General features: G+C 39.9%; 1 protein-coding gene and 1 long non-coding RNA gene across 4 annotated transcripts; one reads left to right on the forward strand and one right to left on the reverse strand.

Moving 5' to 3' along the window:
- Nucleotides 1-125: 125 nt before the first annotated feature.
- cdk15 (cyclin-dependent kinase 15) lies at nt 126-18,755 on the reverse strand. Of its 3 annotated transcripts, none has more exons than XM_083560445.1 (14): nt 18,471-18,755; nt 15,866-15,897; nt 10,232-10,366; nt 9,567-9,661; nt 7,806-7,885; nt 7,612-7,706; nt 7,386-7,448; nt 7,121-7,244; nt 6,426-6,546; nt 6,195-6,288; nt 5,090-5,153; nt 3,252-3,300; nt 2,776-2,918; nt 126-602 (listed from the first exon to the last, which is right to left on the reverse strand). In XM_083560445.1, exons 1-14 carry the CDS (start codon nt 18,652-18,654, stop codon nt 490-492), a joined length of 1,392 nt encoding a protein of 463 aa, XP_083416571.1. In that variant the 5' UTR covers nt 18,655-18,755; the 3' UTR covers nt 126-489. The 3 variants fall into 3 exon arrangements, with proteins under 3 accessions (XP_083416571.1, XP_083416569.1, XP_083416570.1); XM_083560443.1 differs by having other exon boundaries at nt 7,392-7,448; nt 18,471-18,749; XM_083560444.1 differs by lacking the exons at nt 15,866-15,897; nt 18,471-18,755 and adding an exon at nt 13,550-13,780.
- Nucleotides 7,893-9,430, forward strand: LOC310736728. Its single transcript, XR_014536632.1, has 2 exons — nt 7,893-8,169; nt 8,334-9,430. It is a non-coding gene; the product is annotated as an uncharacterized lncRNA (long non-coding RNA).
- Nucleotides 18,756-20,250: the final 1,495 nt, after the last annotated feature.

The raw sequence follows: 20,250 nt of genomic DNA on the forward strand, positions 1-20,250 counted from the left end.
TAGATCATAAGAGGTAATAGGTTTTTTGTAATTCTTTTACTATTTCTATTGGATTTCTATTAGCTTGGAAGATCGATGCTTCTGAGCGAAACTGACAAAAGGAACCACTGCTAGATGCAAAGACGCACCTTTCACGTCCTTTTCGCTTTATTTGAATTTGTTCTCACTGACTTTTAGTCGGAAACGGCCTCAAAATACTTTAAAGCACAAAATACTGTAATGTTCGCACCTCTGGGTTACATGTTTACTGATTTCAATACCACAGCTTTAAGAACATCTCGACTCCAGCACATCCACCATAACCATCCATCCATCCATACTTCCATCCATTTATCCATCCTTCCCAAGACCTGACCACTGCACAGTCACTGCAATTGTTTGATGACCCTCCATTAACAAAAGAGTGGTTTTTTTTTCGTCCCTGCTTTTCTTCTTCTTTTTCTTTTGTCCTCCTCTTATGTGTGGTCGATGCAGACCAGCAGGAGCCAATCACCAGCATTTTCCCTCGGGCAAGAGGGAGGATTTCATCCTTATGTTGGGGCTGAAGATATCGCTTACTTCCGACTCCAATCTCACCCCAGGCACCTTAAAGACAGATACGGCTGACAGAAAGAAAAACAGACATGAATCAGATTTCACTGATATTCCCCATATTATGATTTACAGATAAATCCTGTTTTTAAAAATCCTTTTTAAATAAATTATTCATATATGTATACAGTATGTATATATTACGAATAATTGATTTTGTTGGAAATTTTAAATGTTGCGTGGAATTAAAATATTTGTTGTTAATAATAAAGATTTTCATATTGCGATCATCATCGTAGGATCATCGTAACTTGGGGACTACCTGTATATATACAGTGAGGAAAATAAGTATTTGAACACCCTTCTATTTTGCAAGTTCCCCCACTTAGAAATCATGGAGGGGTCTGAAATTGTCATCGTAGGTGCATGCCCACTGTGAGAGACATAATCTAAAAAAAAAATCCAGAAATCACAATGTATGATTTTTAAACTATTTCTTTGTATGATACAGCTGCAAATAAGTATTTGAACACCTGTCTATCAGCTAGAATTCTGACCCTCAAAGACCTGTTAGTCTGCCTTTAAAATGTCCACCTCCACTACATTTATTATCCTAAATTAGATGCACCTGTTTGAGGTCGTTAGCTGCATAAAGACACCTGTACACCCCATACAATCAGTAAGAATCCAACTACTAACATTGCCAAGACCAAAGAGCTGTCCAAAGACACTAGAGACAAAATTGTACACCTCCACAAGGCTGGAAAGGGCTACGGGGAAATTGCCAAGCAGCTTGGTGAAAAAAGGTCCACTGTTGGAGCAATCATTAGAAAATGGAAGAAGCTAAACATGACTGTCAATCTGCCTCGGACTGGGGCTCCATGCAAGATATCGCCTCGTGGGGTCTCAATGATCCTAAGGAAGGTGAGAAATCAACCCAGAACTACACGGTAGGAGCTGGTCAATGACCTGAAAAGAGCTGAGACCACCGTTTCCAAGGTTACTGTTGGTAATACACTAAGACGTCATGGTTTGAAATCATGCATGGCATGAAAGGTTCCCCTGCTTAAACCAGCATATGTCCAGGCACGTCTTAAGTTTGCCAATGACCATTTGGATGATCCAGAGGAGTCATGGGAGAAAGTCATGTGGTCAGATGCGACCAAAATAGAACTTTTGGGTCATAATTTCACTAAACGTGTTTGGAGGAAGAAGAATGATGAGTACCATCCCAAGAACACCATCCCTACTGTGAAGCATGGGGGTGGTAGCATCATGCTTTGGGGGTGTTTTTCTGCACATGGGACAGGGCGACTGCACTGTATTAAGGAGAGGATGACCGGGGCCATGTATTGCGAGATTTTGGGGAACAACCTCCTTCCCTCAGTTAGAGTATTGAAGATGGGTCAAGGCTGGGTCTTCCAACGTGACAATGACCCGAAGCACACAGCCAGGATAACCAAGGAGTGGCTCTGTAAGAAGCATATCAAGGTTCTGGCGTGGCCTAGCCAGTCTCCAGACCGAAACCCAATAGAGAATCTTTGGGGGGAGCTCAAACTCCGTGGTTTCTCAGCGACAGGCCAGAAACCTGACTGATCTAGAGAAGATCTGTGTGGAGGAGTGGGCCAAAATCCCTCCTGCAGTGTGTGCAAACCTGGTGAAAAACTACAGGAAACGTTTGACCTCAAACAAATGCTACTGTACCAAATATTAACATTGACTTTCTCAGGTGTTCAAATACTTATTTGCAGCTGTATCATACAAATAAATAGTTTAAAAATCATACATTGTGATTTCTGGATTTTTTTTTTAGATTATGTCTCTCACAGTGGACATACACCTACGATGACAATTTCAGACCACTCCATGATTTCTAAGTGGGAGAACTTGCAAAATAGCAGGGTGTTCAAATACTTATTTTCCTCACTGTATATATATATATATATATATATATATATATATATATATATATATATATATATATATATATATATATATATATATATATATATACATATATACATATATACACGATTTTTGGTTATATACAACCTCCTAGCAAAGTTTCGCTAACTGCTCTTGTTTCCTTTGTTTTCCAACTACTTCTGAGTTTGGATTTCCCCTTTTTGATCTTCTATTCTCGAAATTCTTCAAACATCGTGAATTTACTGATTCTGATAATTGGAAAATTAGTTGTAAAAGTGGTGAAAGTGTGGCTTTAATCTGTGAGAGGGAGTCACTCACTGTCCCGCAGCTGCATCACAGGCGGTGGCAGAGTGCTGAAGTAGGGATGGTGTAACGCATCCTGGGCTGAAATCCTTTCTTTGGGGATCACGGTCAACATCTGCTGCGCCAGGTCCTCCGTCTTATAGGGTAACTGTGCAAATCTGAGCCAACACACGCCCACACACACACACACACACACACACACACACACACACACACACACACACACACACACACACAAACACACAAACACACAAACACACACTCAAGGTATGGGTCAGGCCTTTGGTTGGGAAGTTGCAGCTGGGGGTTGCTGACTACACAAAGACCTCTCTGTTCTGTCTTGGAATGAATACAGACACACACACACACACACACACACACACACACACACACACACACACACACATACACACACATACACACACATACACACACATACACACACATACACACACATACACATACACATACACAAGCTAAACTGATATTACCTTTTCCAGACATCTCTGAATTGCTGGGGTTTGCAGGGCAGGAAGCATTCTGTAAGAACACACACACAAAAATGCTCTCAGTGTTTAGAGAAAACCGAAACCCGAAGGGCCTCCACCTCAGGCATCCTCGATTCCAAACCTCATTCCCCTACACACGGGACCTCAGATGCCCTGGAACCCACGTGCTCGGCTGTGTCATGGACATATTCTCTCTCAAACCTCCCCTTCCTCTGGACGGCCACCCAGTGATTCAGCCTTTTGGTCTCTATGTAACTCTCGCTCTCTCTCAAAGCTAGACCATGTTCACCTCACAGCACACCTGGTTGTGGTTGCAAGGTTGGCCTGGTTCTTGAGCCTGACTCACACATTTGGAGAGAAAGATACGGATTTTTGCTGTACGCAGCACACCGCATTACTGCCATGTTCACAAGCTGGTACACAAAACCTACTGAGTAAAAAACATGTGTACATTTCCTGTGAAATAAAATATTGACACACAAACCACACACACACACACACATTTTTGTCCAGCTATTATTCTATTAACATAATTATTTGCACCTATATAAACATGACCCCCCCCCCCCCACACACACACACACACACACACACACACACGTTTGTCTTGCCATCATTGTGAGGACCTTCCATTAAGGTAATTATTTTCAGCTAATTAAGACTATGCATGGGTCACCAGCGCACACCATGCTTTTTTTTAATAATATAATAAAATACTATCATTATAATATAATAAATGTATTACTATTATTTTATTAATATCTCCCACAAAGTCTAAACTCTCAGATATTCTTATCATTTTGGGGACATCTGGTCACCATGAAGATATATAAACATGCCCACACACACACACACACACACACACACACACACACACACACACACACACACACACACACACACACATGCACCAATGCACACCTTGATTTTTTTTCTAATAACAATATATGATTATTATTATATAATAACAAGTGACACAAATATCACTACTTGGTCAAAACTTTATGATTTTAATATCATTGTGGGGACATCTGGTCGCAATGAAGATATATAAACACACCCACCCACACACACACACACACACACACACACACGCTCTACAGTGAAGATCAGCACAGCACCTGTGTCATCACTCTGCATTTTTGACTCATGTCTGCTCGCAGGAGACCTTTCCCACCCCGTGTTTGTGTCTGACTCGGAGGTGTGAAGTTGCGTTGTAACATGTTAGCTTAGCACCTGTAGCGAGTGCACATGTGATCACACACTCGTGTGTGTCAGCCAAACGGGCTTCAACGGCACTCTGTGAAATTTCTGCTGTAACAGCATGGCAATTGCATTAAATGGTAAGGATGTATTAATGGAAATGGGGCTATAGGTGTCAAAACGCTCCTCCCTTTTTCTTGCTCACTTACTCCCACACATACACTCTCTCTCTCTCACACACACACACACACACACACACACACACACACACACACACACACACACACACACACACACAATGGGATTGCTAAACCTTTCTAATATATAAACCAGTTACCAATCATTATTAAAAAATGTGGTAACAGGCAGTCTACATCAAACTCTCTTTCACACACACACACACACACACACACACACACACACACACACACACACACACACACACACACACACACACACACACAAAAAACCTAAGTTTAACACATGGCTGACTCGGGTGACCAACTGTGCGAGGTGTGAGGCAGCAAAACGTAAAAAATGAGCTTATCATTAACCCTTACTAACACTTCAGGATAAGGGTGAAGGGCTGGAGAGCGGAACAGGATGCGCCCACTCACCCGATTTATAGTTCGGCAGCTCGCTCACTCCCGGCCAGCTCTCCTCCGTGGGCATGCCGAGAACCTGCAAACCAGGAACAAGGAAAGGAAAAGAAAGAGGGGATGATTGGAGAGGAAATGAACAGGACAAACAGGAGATTAAATGCTGCTCTGACATTCTTGCTCAATACACCAGCATTCTACAACCTCCAGGGGTCAAAGGAATATGCAGGGATATTTTCATTCCAAGCTCTAATGTGGGTAATCACACCTGCTCCTACAGATAGAGCCTGGAATGAAACAAAGAAGTTTATATGCATTTAGAAAGTCAAATAAGATCCGATTAAGGAAGTGGTAAGAGCAGCTGTCTAGTGAAAAAGTCATGTTCACGTTACGGACAAAGTTTTTGGGATGCTTGACTTTTCCATCCATATGTGCTTCTTCCTCAAACTATTACCCCAAAGACGGAGGCACACAATAGGCTTTTACTTTACTATCACCCTTGTGGCTAAATGAATCTCACAAATCTCCATAAGCACCCTCCAAAATCTAGTGGAACATCTTTGCAGAAGAGTGGAGGTTATTATAAAAGAAACGGACACCAAATGTGGGATGGGATGTTCAAAAAGCACATAGCAGTCCATCCGGTGTCACCATACTTTTGTGCATGCATATATATATATATATATATATATATATATATATATATATATATATATATATATATATATATATATATATATATATATATATACATATATATACACACACACACACACACACACACACACACACACAATAGCACACTCTATAGTCAATGTTGTACAATACAGTATAAACAGCATAGCTCATTTCAAGATTCTTCGAATCAATGAAGCAGTGATGCTGAAAGTGTTATATTGAATAATTGTTTGTTTATTATTATTTTTTTCTGATCCAACACTTGCCCTTAGACCCTTAGCTCTCTTCTCAGTACAATAAAAACTTTTTGAAATTTTGTTACAAATGCAAAACGTACAGAAAAATTCTGGAGTATTCCTTCAATCATGTTATTAACCCTGCTTATTTTTTGCCCATAATTGGACTGATTTCCACTCACAGGCCCATTCACACACTATACACTTACTCTCCAGATCTTCAACAACTGCTCGAAAGCATCAGCCACGCCGGGGAACGCAGGCACCCCCTGGAGCATCTCGATAAAAATGCAGCCTGCGCCCCTGCAAACACACACACACACACACACACACACACACACACACACACACACACACACACACACACACACACACACAGCTTTAAATATGTTCATATAGACATGTGTAACGTTCAGATAGCGTGTGTTTGATTTCTTTACCAGATATCCAGTGCTGTAGAATAATCTGTGGACCCCAGGAGAACATCAGGTGGTCTGTACCACAGGGTCACGACTTCCGCAGAGTACGTCTGGCATGGGATTGACTTTGACCTGGCTAGACCTTTTGGGATTAAAAATGTTACAACGAAGCAAAAATGAACCAAATGTTGCATTGAACTCAAAGGAACTCAATTGTATTTAAATAAAAATCAGCCAATCATGTGGCAGCAGCATAAAACCATGCTGGTGCAGGTCAAGTGCTTTAGTTATTTGTCCATATTAAACATCAAAATGAGGGACAAATAAATGTAAAACCTGGTCTTTTTCAAGTTAATTTGATTGGCCATCATGTGAAATGCAAATACTGTCTATAGTGTGGCTTTTCTGCACTTATATATTTGTAATTTGTTAGGTTTATTGATCCAAAATGTTTTTATACATTTTCTTCTATATCTTTGTGTGCGTTTCTGTGCATCGTGACTCGTGAAATGTTATGAGGAAATCCAATCCAGTCCACGACCGACATTTATACACACACACACACACACACACACACACACACACACACAATGTGAAGATCACATTTCTTCCCATTCTGAAGTATGATTCTGCACATGTGATGACACTTGAAGCGTTAGAGCCACATGATTGGTCGATTGCATGAACATGTTTTAGAACGTGTTTCAGGAATGCACCAAAGTCGGCCAGTTTCAGCTCGCCCATGTAGCTGATGAGCAGGTTCTGAGGTTTCAGGTCCCGATGCAGAATCCTCCTGCTGTGGATGTATGATAAACCTCGCAACAGCTGGAACATGAAGATCTGTCAGAGAGACCATAAGAGAGAGAGAGAGAGAGAAAGAGAGAGAGAGAGAGAGAGAGAGAGAGAGAAATATGTTTCCTTTCCTCCCATTTCCTTGGATTTTGCTCTAAACTGAAGCAACATGAAGCTAAACGATCTTACACGAACATTCCATGGGTGAAGTCCTCCTGGATGCTGGATCATATACTGAGCCAAGTCTGTTTGCTGAGGAAAGGAGACAATCCAAGATGACTTCAAAGCAACCTCCAGAAATGGTTTTCGATTATGTTATAATGTGAGCATTGATGATAATGTTTCACTGAAGGCCACACGCCTTAAGTAAAACATTATCATCAATGCTCAACCAAAGTGAGAAATTTGGACTCACCATGTACTCGAAGACGAAGGTGAGGGACTCGCGTGTGTGGATGATGTCATGGAGCAGGACAATGTTGGCATGTTTGAGGCCTTTTAAGAGAGAGGCTAGGAAAGGAAACACAATTATACTTTTGAGAATGTTGGATTTTTGCCTCGAAATCCAGATTATAATGAGTGATTGATAAGTGATGATTGTTGTATTACCCTCTCTGATCGCTGTGAACGGTACACCTTCCTCTGTTTTCATTCGAATCACCTTGAGCGCCACCAAGTGACCATTTATCCTTACAGAACAACGTAAAACACACGACATGCTTTAGTAAAATCGTAGGGAATCATACCCTTCCTGCTGAAAAAAAAAAAAATCATGAGTAACCATAAGTTAAGAATATCACACAGAAATCTCATACAGCGAGAACGAATGCCATAAAGGAAGAAACCCAATGAACACAATTAAACACATCTCCTTTCACTGTAGCCACAACTGCACCACCTGCATACATCATCTCTAGCAGAAGCATAGACATTAACCGTATAAAATGACCCTGGGTTTTGCCTGCAAATATTTGTCAATTTTTCATTTTCATTACGCTTTTCATCTGGATTGGAAATGACAGCAAATGACGTGTTTTTTTGTAAATTCTACAGGAAGGAAAACGCAAAAGTATAAATGGTTCACGAAAAAGATTAACAGCTGTTTTGAACGGTTTCGGCCGACCTTTCCTCACAGAGTGCAGCTTTTCTTGAAAAGTCCGTCTTGGAAATGTCGTTGTACAGTAAGTGAATCTGCAACCAAATCAATTTCTTCGTTTCAGTCATTGTGGGATGAAAAATCAGCTATTATATCCACACGAATATATTTGAGGTTGTGCCTTTTGTAAACTGCTCAGTTGTATGAATGTAAATATTTGTAAATTGCTCTAAATAAGGGCATCTGCCAAACGCTATAAATGTAAATACTCTCTACACAAATCAAATAAAGGCAGTAAAGCACTTTCTATTTGAAGTAAAAACCGAATCAGTCAGTTTGTCAGACTACCACCAGACTGCAAACTTTTCCTCTTCTATTTATTAGTGTATTTTAGGTGCTTTCTGTTTCTGTTCTGATGTCAGGCTTTCGAGAGAAGATCGTTGAGATCAATAGCAATCTATTATGCAAGGGTTTCTATTTTACTCTCCTGACATGAATAGCACCTTGTATGACCTGACAAAGAGGAGGAACAGGTTTGCTGGAAATCTTTCTGTTCACAATGCAAATCCAACTCCATGATAATCATTTTCCTGTTCAATTGAACATGGACATAGAGGTGTGAGGTAGTTTTGTATTCCTGCTTCCTGAAGGAATTCTAACTAACACTGTTGTCATTGAGTTTGTATTCACCAGTTGGCTCTCCAGCTGTCTTCTGGACCCCCTCACCTCATTTGTCGCTCTGTCTTTCTAACGCAGACACGCGATATTAATACATCACTAGTTACAGGCAGATTTCCATCGAGTTTTCCTTCGAAAGCTGTCAGTTGACTGACACAGAGCCAAAATCTAGAATGTGAATCAGAACAAAATGTTTAGATCTGACTCAGTTAAGGAATCCAGTGGTAATGATGATGAGGAAAGTGCTTAAACTGAATTTCCCAATTGGAAAATTGGGAAGGTGTCCTCGGTCAAAATTAACTGTGATTACATACTAAGAACTTCACAGCTTGGTATTTTTTGAAAAAAAGGAATCGATCATAAACTTTTTGCAACCTATTTCAATAAATACATTCTCTAGCTCAGTTGCAGAGCTTGAAAAAATTCCTGAATCCATTGGAATGCAGCTTGAACCCACAGACACCACTATTACCAGGAATCGAGTGACATTGTAAGAAAAAACAGACCATTAAAGGACAGCATTAAAGATCATAAGTTATTAGGACAATGTTATAATGTGTTGACACTACAGGCCCATAGATGTATGCAGTACTGACCTGCTTATTCCTTTGTACACTGTAGCGTATGCACCTTCTCCAAGTTTCTCCAGGTTCAGGTATGAATTCGCCGTTCCAAACTGCAGCCCTGTGTTCTGCACATGCCCGTGTATTAGACTCAAAATGTATTTTAAATATTTGAAAATCTGTATGCATGCATGATGAGTACAAGGGGGTATCAAAAAGTTACGAGACTAACTCGCCGGATTTACGCGACGGTGTCAAAAACGGCGACCTTTAAGTCGGATCTTCATTTTGGGGAAAAAGTCTGTAGGAGCCAAATCTGGCGAGTAGGGTGGGTTCAGAAGTGAGATCACGTGCATTGTTCTCCGGCGATCATCATGCACAAGTTGGGGAATGGTTGTGTGGTTGAACTTGTGGAAGGTCTTCCTGATCTCTCGGTCATCTTCCAGTGATGTTCTTCCGCATTTGAAGCGTGTGTGCCACTCAAAACACCTCGAACGACTCGTTGCAGCATCACCGTATGTCAAACGAACGTCAGATTCGCCAGGTTTCCCGTTTGCTCTTTGCTTGCTGTCCTTGATAAAATTGTGGACGTATTAGCGCACATCAGAAAAGCATTGGTTATTACCATTAGTCTTTTTGATACCGCCTTGTATGTAGAGTTTGAGTGTGTGTAAGTGTGTGCGAGTGTGTAGACTGACCCATTGAAACTCCTGAAAGTTCTTGCCCCCTAGTGGGTCACTGTTGCTGCGTCCTCTCTGCGCTCTCAGCCTGCGCACTTGTAGAGTGTGAAACCACTGAGGCTGAGGAGTCTCCACGCCATCCAACTCTCCCAGCTACAGAGAGCGAGAGAGAGAGAGAGAGAGAGTGGGAGAAAGAGTGATAGAAGACAATTTACAATAAAAAGAAAATAAAGTAGGCATTAATTGATGTCTCTGAATTCTGTCATTTTTAAATAATCACTTATCATATGGTGCTAATGGATTGGAACACCATCTCAAAGGAAATGAAGCATGAGCTTTAATTAGACAAAAAAGTGATTGGAGGAATGGTAGTCAGTGAGACAATGATATAGATGAAGAGCTAGAAGAAGGAAGACATGCTCTATAAACAAAAGTAATGGGACACCTGAATTTTCCAGGAATATGTGGTTCCTCCTCACAAAGCTAGAGGCACACAATAATCCAAACTGTTAGCACAACTTGTAGGCACACAATATGCCTTTATAAAGACAGCTTCATGAAGATTTTTTACATGGTTTGGATTTGGTGGAAGATCTTAAGTGGCCTTCTACAAAGTCCTGACCTCAACCCTACTGAACACCTTTGGGATGAATTTGAATGCTGAGTTTATTATTTTGACTTTACTACCACAGTATTAGCATTTAGCTCTATTTTAGGTATTTCATTTCATGACACAGTCAATTTGTGACTTGATTCAGACTCAGTTAAACTTATGTTACTGGTCTTTTCATATCAGTGTACACATTCATCAGGCGAGTGTTTTGGCTGCAGAGGCACTGATGGAAACCGTCCTAAACCAGGGACGGCTTAAACTTAAGGTATTAAAGTGAAAATAAAACAAAGTGAGAAAGAAAACTTTTCTTGTCAAGAATAATTTATCAATAATTTGTATTTTTTTTTTTTTTTTTCTAATTGAAGAACAAATGCATTTTTTGTGCCTCAGTAATATTTTACAATGTGAAGCATCTATGAAACAAGTTAGTTCCAGTTATCTAACTTGTTATCAGAACAGGAGAGAATAGCAGTAAAGGGAGAAAAATGTAAAACAAAGATTAAAGAGATAGAGATGAAAGAAAGAGAAAAGGAGAAAGGTTTAAAAAAATGGGGGGAAATTACAAGACAACAAAGGAAGAAAATAATAGGATGAAACAATACAAAGAAATGATGAAAGAATAAAAAAAGTAAAAACAAAAGATCAGGGGGAAAAAAGGGCAACAAATGAAAACATGAAGAGAAAATTTACAATGTAAAAGCTCTTAAAATAAAGAAGAGTAAAAAATAATTTTAGTGATATAACTTCGGATACATATAACATGGTGGAGATACATAATGAAGTCTGGACTGAATTTGCCTAAGAAATGTGTATAAAATTTATTACAGTTACATTTGACAATATCTTGCAGGATGATTTCACCATCTTAGAGCCCAGACTGGTAAAATCCACAGGGATTCACAGGAGTGATCCATGTCCCATTTTGTTACAGCACACAGATAAGATTTTTGCTCTTCAACAGCTCTGTGTAACATGTCAGAAACAGACATTCACATATTTCTGTCACCCACATGTCCATATCCTCCCTCTCAATGCCTCCATGTTCTCCTTCTCTTTCCCTTCATATCCAGCTCTTACTCTCTCCATGTCCTCCTTCTCACTGCCTCTATGTCCTCAATCATTTTGCCTCAACGTCCTCTCTCTCAGTGGCTCCATTTCGTCTCTCACATCACATCTACTGTATGTTCTCTTTATCTTTGCCTCCATGTCCTTTCTATCTCTGCCTTTATATCCTAGTTTTAGCTGCCTTTACCTCTTCCCTCTCTCTGCCTTCATGTTTCTATCTCTCTTTTCCTCAGTGTCCTCTCAATCTTTGCCTCCTCGTCTCTGCCGCAGTGTCCTCACTCTCAGTGCCTCAGTTTCTTTCCTGTCTCTGCCTCTATGTCCTGTCTTTCCTGCCTCAGTGTTCTACGTATCCAAACGCTCACTATGTCCACCTTCATGTCCTCCCTATCTCTGCCTCCATGGTCTTCTCTTTATTTAAATATGTTGACATAATGGAGGAAATGAATGAACGAAACATGCCTAGACAGTATGATCATAAATTCAATGTTTTTATAGTAAATCTATAAGCTAATTACTACGAGCTCTTTTTTATATATCTCGACAAAATCTGGGCCAAAACGAAAATCTTCTTGTAATAGAACTTTCCAAAGGCTGTTATTTCACATATTTGTAATATATATCTTTTTTTCTGTACATCATAGTTATATTTTAGATTTGTGAGGCATCTATGAAACAATTTGGTTCCTGTTGTCTCACGTTACAGAAGCACCAGCCCTAATTGTTTTTCTCTCACTTGATCCTAATAAGGCAAAAATGCAGCATGTTATTTGACAAAAAATAAACATTACATGCTGTTACTATAGAAGTCATCGTAAAAGGAATATTTGTTTAAAAAACGAATAAAAAAAGTATACTTTTCACTCAAAGTGCAGCCCGTCAACGTAGAGATGTGTGTAATTTTGGTTTGCACCACAGCCATGAGGCTAGAAATGCTAAGAGCAGCCGGATTAGCATAAATCTAGCTGTACACACCTCGGAAATAATATGCTCTTTCAAAGTGTGTCATACAAACCACAAACCGCACAAAGCAGATGAGTGTAAGAATGAAAACAGCTCGATTCGACACGTGTGTGATCATTTAGCCATGTTGTTTCCTCAGTGAAAAACTAGCCTACATTGTATGATTGTTAGCAACCTCGGCTGCATAGAAAATTAGATTTGTGTCCACAGATAAATACACATATGGACAAAAGTATTGGGAAACCAGATTTTTTTTTCCAACCATATGTGGTTCTTCATCCCAATTGTAGGCACACAATTGTACAGGATGCCTTTGGATGTTTGAATGAAAGTATTTATTTCACTTGAACTAGGAAACCCAAACCTGTTCCAGCATGGGAGCGCCCCCATACACAAAGCCAGCTCCATGAAGATCTCCCGCTATAGAGCTCTGACCTCCTGATCCTTATTGAACACCTTTGGGATTAATTCTCCTCACCTCCCTACATCAGTACCTGACTTTACTAGCGACCTTGTAGTTGAATGAGTACATATCTCCACTCCAAAATCTAAAAAAAGTCTGTGTGACTAAATTTGATTTCCCAAAAGCTTCCATTTACCGTCCTTAAGGGTTCTTTCATTTGACCTTAAACTTCTTAACAAATAAAAAAAAAGAAAAAGAATCTTCTGCATTCTGGAGCATTAACCATTTAAAGTACCTCAGGGGAAGGCAGAGACAAGACACTCCATCTCCTTGAGGACATCTCTTGTACTTCCAAGTCGGCTTTTCTCTGGTAAAAATGTTCCCGTCTGTCCTCCAACTCTTTCTGGCTTCCACAACACCAACAGCATTTCCTTGCACACTGAGCAACCCAGAGCCGGAGTCTTCGCTGCAAATCCTCCATCACTGAGGATAAGTCAAGCCTCGCTCATATGACTAGGATAAGTGTGTGTGTGTGTGTGTGTGTGTGTGTGTGTGTGTGTGTGTAGGTATGTGCTTGTGTGTGTTTTTTTCTGTAAAGAAGCCTGGTCTTATGACTGTTACCCGTTTGTCAGAGCAAAACAAACACGGCCATGTTCTCTTTGCTAATGCGAACAAGCGTGCCTATTCAACAGTACAGGATAGATAATAAAAGAGAGAGAAAGAGAGAGAAAGTTTATTATGTTTGATAGAAAGAGGAATGAAGAAGACAGGGAAATGTATAGCACTCAGACTAAAAAGAACTGCTTATTAAAAGTTTTCTCATAAAAACAAGGTTCATGGTAACGCTGCTCATTGCTTTAGTAAGTAAGAAAAATAAGAGCAGAAAAGAAGTGTTTTATTTCTCTTCTACCACAAAACAAACAAATATTGTGTTTATTAAATCATTTTCAATTATAGGAGACCTGATGCAGCTAAAGATGGTTTTAAATGAACTCCAAAACCACAAGAATGAATTTGGACTGTGATTAGTTTGGATTTGGGCTTCAATTTCCAAGAATTTCTTTTCTCAATAAAACATAATTGAACACTTGATGGAACAAATGATGGGATTAATAATGAATGGACATTTGGTGTCACCCAGATGAGGATGAGTTTCCCTTCAGAGTCTGGTTTCTCTCAAGGTTTTGTCCTTTGATCATCTCAGAGAGATCTTTTCTTGCCACCTTCACCACTGTCTTGTTTATAATGGATATGCTTATCGGGACTAATTAATGCTGCAAAAATGTATTATTTCTTTAAACCTGCTTCAGCACAATGGTCAGTGGTAATTTAATTAAACTGTTGACTGTTTATAGCTACATTTATTATGGTGGACAGTAACGAAGTAAATGTAATTGGTTACTGTACGTCAGTTGTTTTTTTCTTTTACGTATCTGTACTTTACTAAAGTATTTCTGTTTGGGGAAACTTTAACTTCACTTTTATTGTTATTTCAAATATTGTACTTTTTACTCTACAACATTTTGCAAAATCAGTTCCTTTTTATTCATTAACTGGCACACAGCAAGCCACCAATCAGCTTCGAGCATGTGCTCTGTTTTGAACTGGTTTTAATTGGTGCTTGGTGTATCTACTTTACACAGTTCAACATCAGTTTAACAGCAAACAAAACATTTTGAGAGGAATAAATGATGGAAGAAACTCCAGAATCGCCACAACACCCGTGGCCTTATTACTACGATTATTTTGAAGCAGTTGAAAAGAAGGTTTTGGGCTTAATTGCATCAGGATAGAGACAGACAGACAGACAGACAGAGACAGAGACAGAGAGATAGAGAGAGAGAGAGAGAGAGAGAGAGAGAGACAGACCGACAGACAGACAGAGACAGAGAGAGAGAGAGAGAGAGAGAGAAAGAGAGAGAGAGACAGAGACAGAGAGAGAGAGAGAGAGAGAGAGAGAGATAGAGATAGAGAAGATGCTGCTTGTGCTCATTTTTAGTCATCACTATTCTGCATGTCTCTGTGAGGAGACACGGTCAGCAAAGCTGAAAATGAAATGCCACTCAGTTCAGGGACAAGCCTCAGCAGGAAAAACAGAGACAGATGAAAATCTTGAGTGTCTGTGCTGAATGGTGCTGTGGTGCAGATTTATTTGCTCTTTCATTACAAAAACAACAATATCTATATACAAATGTCTGTGGACACCTGAGCATAAGATTGGTATGTGCTTCTTTTTTAAACATCCCATTCCATATTTAGTCCCCATTTTGTGGAGATCTGTGCGATTTTACTAAGCCACAAGGGTGAAGTGATGATGTAGATGAGGTGAAGAAACCTAGGATGCAGTCAGAGTGGCAATTCATCTCAAAGTTTTCAATAGTGTTGCGGTCAAATTTCTACAGCAGGAGATCTTTCACTCCAACCCATTTAACGCAGATCTTCTGGCTTTGTGCACAAGGGCATTAGCACTTTGTTGAACCTTATATATGGCTGGAAATGTCAGGTCCCAACTAGCCATATAATGAATAAACACACAGAGAAATCTGTAAGATCGTCCTCTAAAGTGATGATGAGGAATCCTGGTGCTCAAAATTTTCAAAAGCTTTCTTACCTCCCGATAGCCCAGGTGTCTCCGCTTCAAACCTGCAACGGCAATACCAAACAAAAATAAGTGTTATTAAAGAAAAAAAAAAAGAACAGGTTAATTTCCATCCATCCATCCATCCATCCATCTATCCATCCATCCTTCCATCCATCCATCCATCCATCCATATTGTCTTAAAGCCACTGAGATGTAGTTGGAGGTCTGGGAGATTTCCGAAGGATTAAAAGACGGCACCTGGCTATCAAAGATGTAAAGGCCAAAGTATCAATAACAATTCTGTTCTTCATAATCTTCTTCTTCTTCTTATTATTATTATTATTATAATATTCAGAAATCTGCGTTTTATTGTGTAGCATTTTTGAGGTACAACCAAACCATTTGACCGAATCGGAGAATCCTGTTTGGGAAGATGATATTTGTGCTCCCGTTTGTAATAGTTTAAAAAAAAATTCAGAACCAGAACCAGAAATAGCGTTTATTACCAGGTATGTTTACACACACAAGGAATTTTACTTGGTGACAGGAGCTTCCAGTGCAGGAGATAGTACAGACATTAGAAAGTACAGACATAAAACCCATAACAGTGTCCTAGCAACACCTAGCAACCTGGTTTAGCATAGCAGGGCTCCGTTAAAGCCAACATCAAAGTTCCTCTGTGAACTTTATCATTGCAGTTTAATGAATGGTTCCCTGCCACAATGAGGTCAGAGATCCCCAGTGTTAATTATCAAATAAAACCATTTTGAATAGTGATTGTGAGGAATACACCACTTTAGGATGTTTAATTATTGGAATGCGACATTACACATCCTTAAATAAGACCCCAGTAGACACTTTCACTGGGGTCTTATTCCTCTCACTGCAGTGTCAGAAAAGAAAGAGAAAACAGAAAGAGTGAAAGACAGAAAGAGAGAAAGGAAGATCCCGGTATGCTTTTATTTCTTCTCTTTTCATCAACCTCTCCTCTCAGCATCCTCCATCAACTCATTTTTAGTAGTGCTTCTCTCTCTCTCTCTCTCTCTCTCTCTCTCTCTCTCTCTCTCTCTCTCTCTCTCTCTCTCTCTCTCTCTCAGGCAGTCGAGATGACACGAGGTGCACAACTCCTTCTGTAAAACCTAACATGGTCCCGAAACACTGCACGACTTCACCTGCGACTTGTTTTCTGTACTGATTCAGTCTGCTGCATAAAAATTAAGAAATAATAGGACCAGGATAGAGTGTGTGTGTGTGTGTGTGTGTGTGTGTGTGTGTGTGTGTGTGTGTGTGTGTGTGTGTGTGTGTGAGAGAGACACAAGTCAAAGTACTGATAAGACTCTACAGGACTATCAAAGTAAAATATTAGCATAAGACTATTAGTCAACCTCTAATGAACACACACACACACATGCACACACACACACACATATGCACACACACACACATATGCACACACACACACACACATATGCACACACACACACACATATGCACACACACACACATTGTGTTTAATGCATTATATTCCTTCACAGAAATGTAACAAGAGCAATCGGTCATTAGAGCAATCGTTCACTCGATGGTATACATTATATCTATTACAGTATACAGAGTTCTGAATGATGGATTTTTAAAGAGCTGCCACTGTGAGACTCACAGCCTGGTGCACTGATAACCTTCAGGGCTGAAGGTTCCAGTATCGCAGAGGACATGAGAGCTCAGTGCAGATACGCCATGAACAGCGAAAGACAGCAAATCGATTTGAAATAAAAGTCTGAAATAAATACTGGAGTCAACAAGCGCATTTTCTGTGATACGACTGTGACGAGGCCGAGGCAGGCGGCACTCCTGCTGTTCTCATACCTGTACAAGATTTAGAAACCGGAAAAAGCAAATGAAAGGGAAAAAATGGTTAAAGAAAAGTAAACAAATGAACCATGAGAGAAAAGAACAGGAAATGGTTAAGGATTGCAAAAGAAAACAAGGAAATAAAAAGGCAAGATAAAAATTTACATGTATGCAGAAAGGAAAGGAAAGGAAAGAAAAAAGGGAAGGAAAGGAGAAAATAAAAAGAAAATGAAAAAGAAAGAATGGGAAGGAAAGGGAAAAAAAAAGAAAAGAAAGGAAATAAAATGAAAAGAAAAGGAACTGAAAAAAATGGAAAGGAAGAGAAAGAAAGGGGGGAAAGAAAATGAAAAGGAAATGAAAATGAAAAGAAAGGAAATGAAAAGAAAATGAAAAGAAAAGGAAAGGAAAGAAAAGAAAAGGAAAATGCTGAGGGGCTGAAAGGAAAAGGAAATTTTAAAGGTGCATCAAAAGAGCTACAGGAAAAGGAAAAATAAAAAATGTTTAAATAAAGGAATGAAAAGAGAAACAGAAAACAAAAGCGAGTGAAAGAGAAGTAAACTGCATGTCCAGCATAATCCTCTGCACCTCACAATTAGTTATTACAATTTCCCACCTCAATTCTCATGGTTGTTTCCTCTCAATGTTATTGATCATCTCACAATTTTCCTTCCCCTTTATCCCGTTTCAGCTCTCAGGTGTGTGTTTGTGTGTGTGTTGTTTGTTCCCTCTCAGTGTGAGGACGTGTTTACAGCAGTGGAATGAGAGGACCTCGGTATTTTTAACTCACCCAGACGCTGGAACGCTTCAGTCGCAGCATGTCGGAGATTCTGCATGCTGACCAAAAAGATCCAGAGGTGTGGACAGCTGTGCAGCCTCACAGTGGCCGGCACATCTGGAAGGACATTGTGGACCTGTGAGAATTTACCTGGTCCTACTTGTAGCTCACAGCAACAGTAACAGCAGCATCGCATGCACGCCAACAAGTTGTGCTTCACTCACACGCAAAACACACACACACTCCCTCCCTCTCTCTCTCTCTCTTTCTGCTTCCCTCCTTTCTCCTGCGCAATCACTACTGCGCGCGCGCGCGCGCGCGCGTGTGTGTGTGTATGCCCGCGTGCGTGCGTGTATTGCTAGCCAATCAGGACAGCCGGATGGGAGCCTCCACCCAATTGGGTGAATCAACAGCGAGGCAATGAGGTGGTGTTTGTTTTGAAAGGTGGGAGCCAAGTGTGTGCAGTGTGTGTGTGTGTGTGTGTGTGTGTGTGTGTGTGTGTGTGTGTGTGTGTGGAAAAGAGAGTACAAGCTGTCAAAATGCAAACACAACCTATTTGTATAAATAAAAATGAGCAGATGTTATCTGTAAAATTTCTTTCACACTAACCCTTGCAATTGCATGCACACACACACACACACACACACACACACACACACACACACACACACACACACACACACATTCATAAATAGATGCACAGGTTGTTGCTGGGATTCTTTTCCACTCCTCCATAATGACATTACAGAGCTGCTGGATGTTAGACACATGGAGCTTCTCCACCTTCTGCTTGAGGATCCCCACAGGTGCTCAATAGGGTTCAGGTCTGGTGACATACTTGTCACTCCACCACCTTCACCTTCAGCTTCCTCAGCAAGGCAGTTGTCATCGTGGTGGTGTGTTTGAGGTCGTTATTATGTTGGAAAACTGCTGTTCAGCCCAGTTTCTAAAGGGAGGACGTCATGTTCTGCCTCAGAATGTCACAGTACATGTTGGAATCAATGTTTCCCTCAATGCACTCATGCAACCCCAGACCACGATGCTACCACCACCATGCTTGACTGTAGGGAAGACACATTTTTCTTGGTACCACAGGATATGGTTTCAGTAATTCATGCTGTTAGACAGGTCGTCTTCAGCAAACTGTTTGCAGGCTTTCTTGTGAGCAGGTTCAGAAGAGGCGTGTATGGTCCTGTAAAGCAGAAATTAAAACCTTCAAAGCAACACACATTTATTCACGACATCCTTTCTTTACTCAGATATAAGAAAAACAAACATTTAATTATAATAATTTGTAATCACTCATCATTTGTTTTACTGATGGGCCAAGTCTTAAGCACCCAAATCCACATGATGCACACATCCGGCAATTATAACCGTCCGTGTGGAAACAGCAAAAGTTCAGTTGGGTGTCCTGGTCACTTACGTGATTTAAAACACCATCATTTAAAACATTTGTGTTTTCATGCTCTATGATGTGTTTTACTAATAATAAACATAAATCATCCATATATGTCCATGCCCAGTGAAAAAAATATTAGCAAAAAAACAAAAAAAAAAACATTGTTATTGATTCATTGTAATAGCCTTATAAATAAAATAAAAACAATAGAAATAGAAACATTTAATCCAACAAATCATCATTATTATTATTATTATTATTATTATTTAAATATGTCATAATTACAGTAAGACTACACACTGCTGCTTCTACACTATATACATTTTGTTTGTTTGTTCGCTTTTATTTTTGTTTGTTTTTTTTAAGGGCGAAGTCCTAAACGTCGCGCGC

This window comes from Silurus aristotelis, assembly GCF_946808225.1.
Source record: "Silurus aristotelis genome assembly, chromosome: 2".
Taxonomy (NCBI): Eukaryota; Metazoa; Chordata; class Actinopteri; order Siluriformes; family Siluridae; genus Silurus; species Silurus aristotelis.

What these genes read in the sequence shown, in the direction of transcription:
- cdk15 (XM_083560445.1), bottom strand. Translation starts at nt 18,654, where the DNA reads ATGCGATGCTGCTGTTACTGTTGCTGTGAGCTACAAGTAGGACCAGGT. An exon ending in TGAAGCGTTCCAGCGTCTGG is followed by an intron (nt 15,898 to 18,470) that starts GTGAGTTAAAAA and finishes TTGCCGTTGCAG; the next exon opens with GTTTGAAGCGGAGACACCTG. An exon ending in GTGTACAAAGGAATAAGCAG is followed by an intron (nt 7,886 to 9,566) that starts GTCAGTACTGCA and finishes TTGTTCTGTAAG; the next exon opens with GATAAATGGTCACTTGGTGG.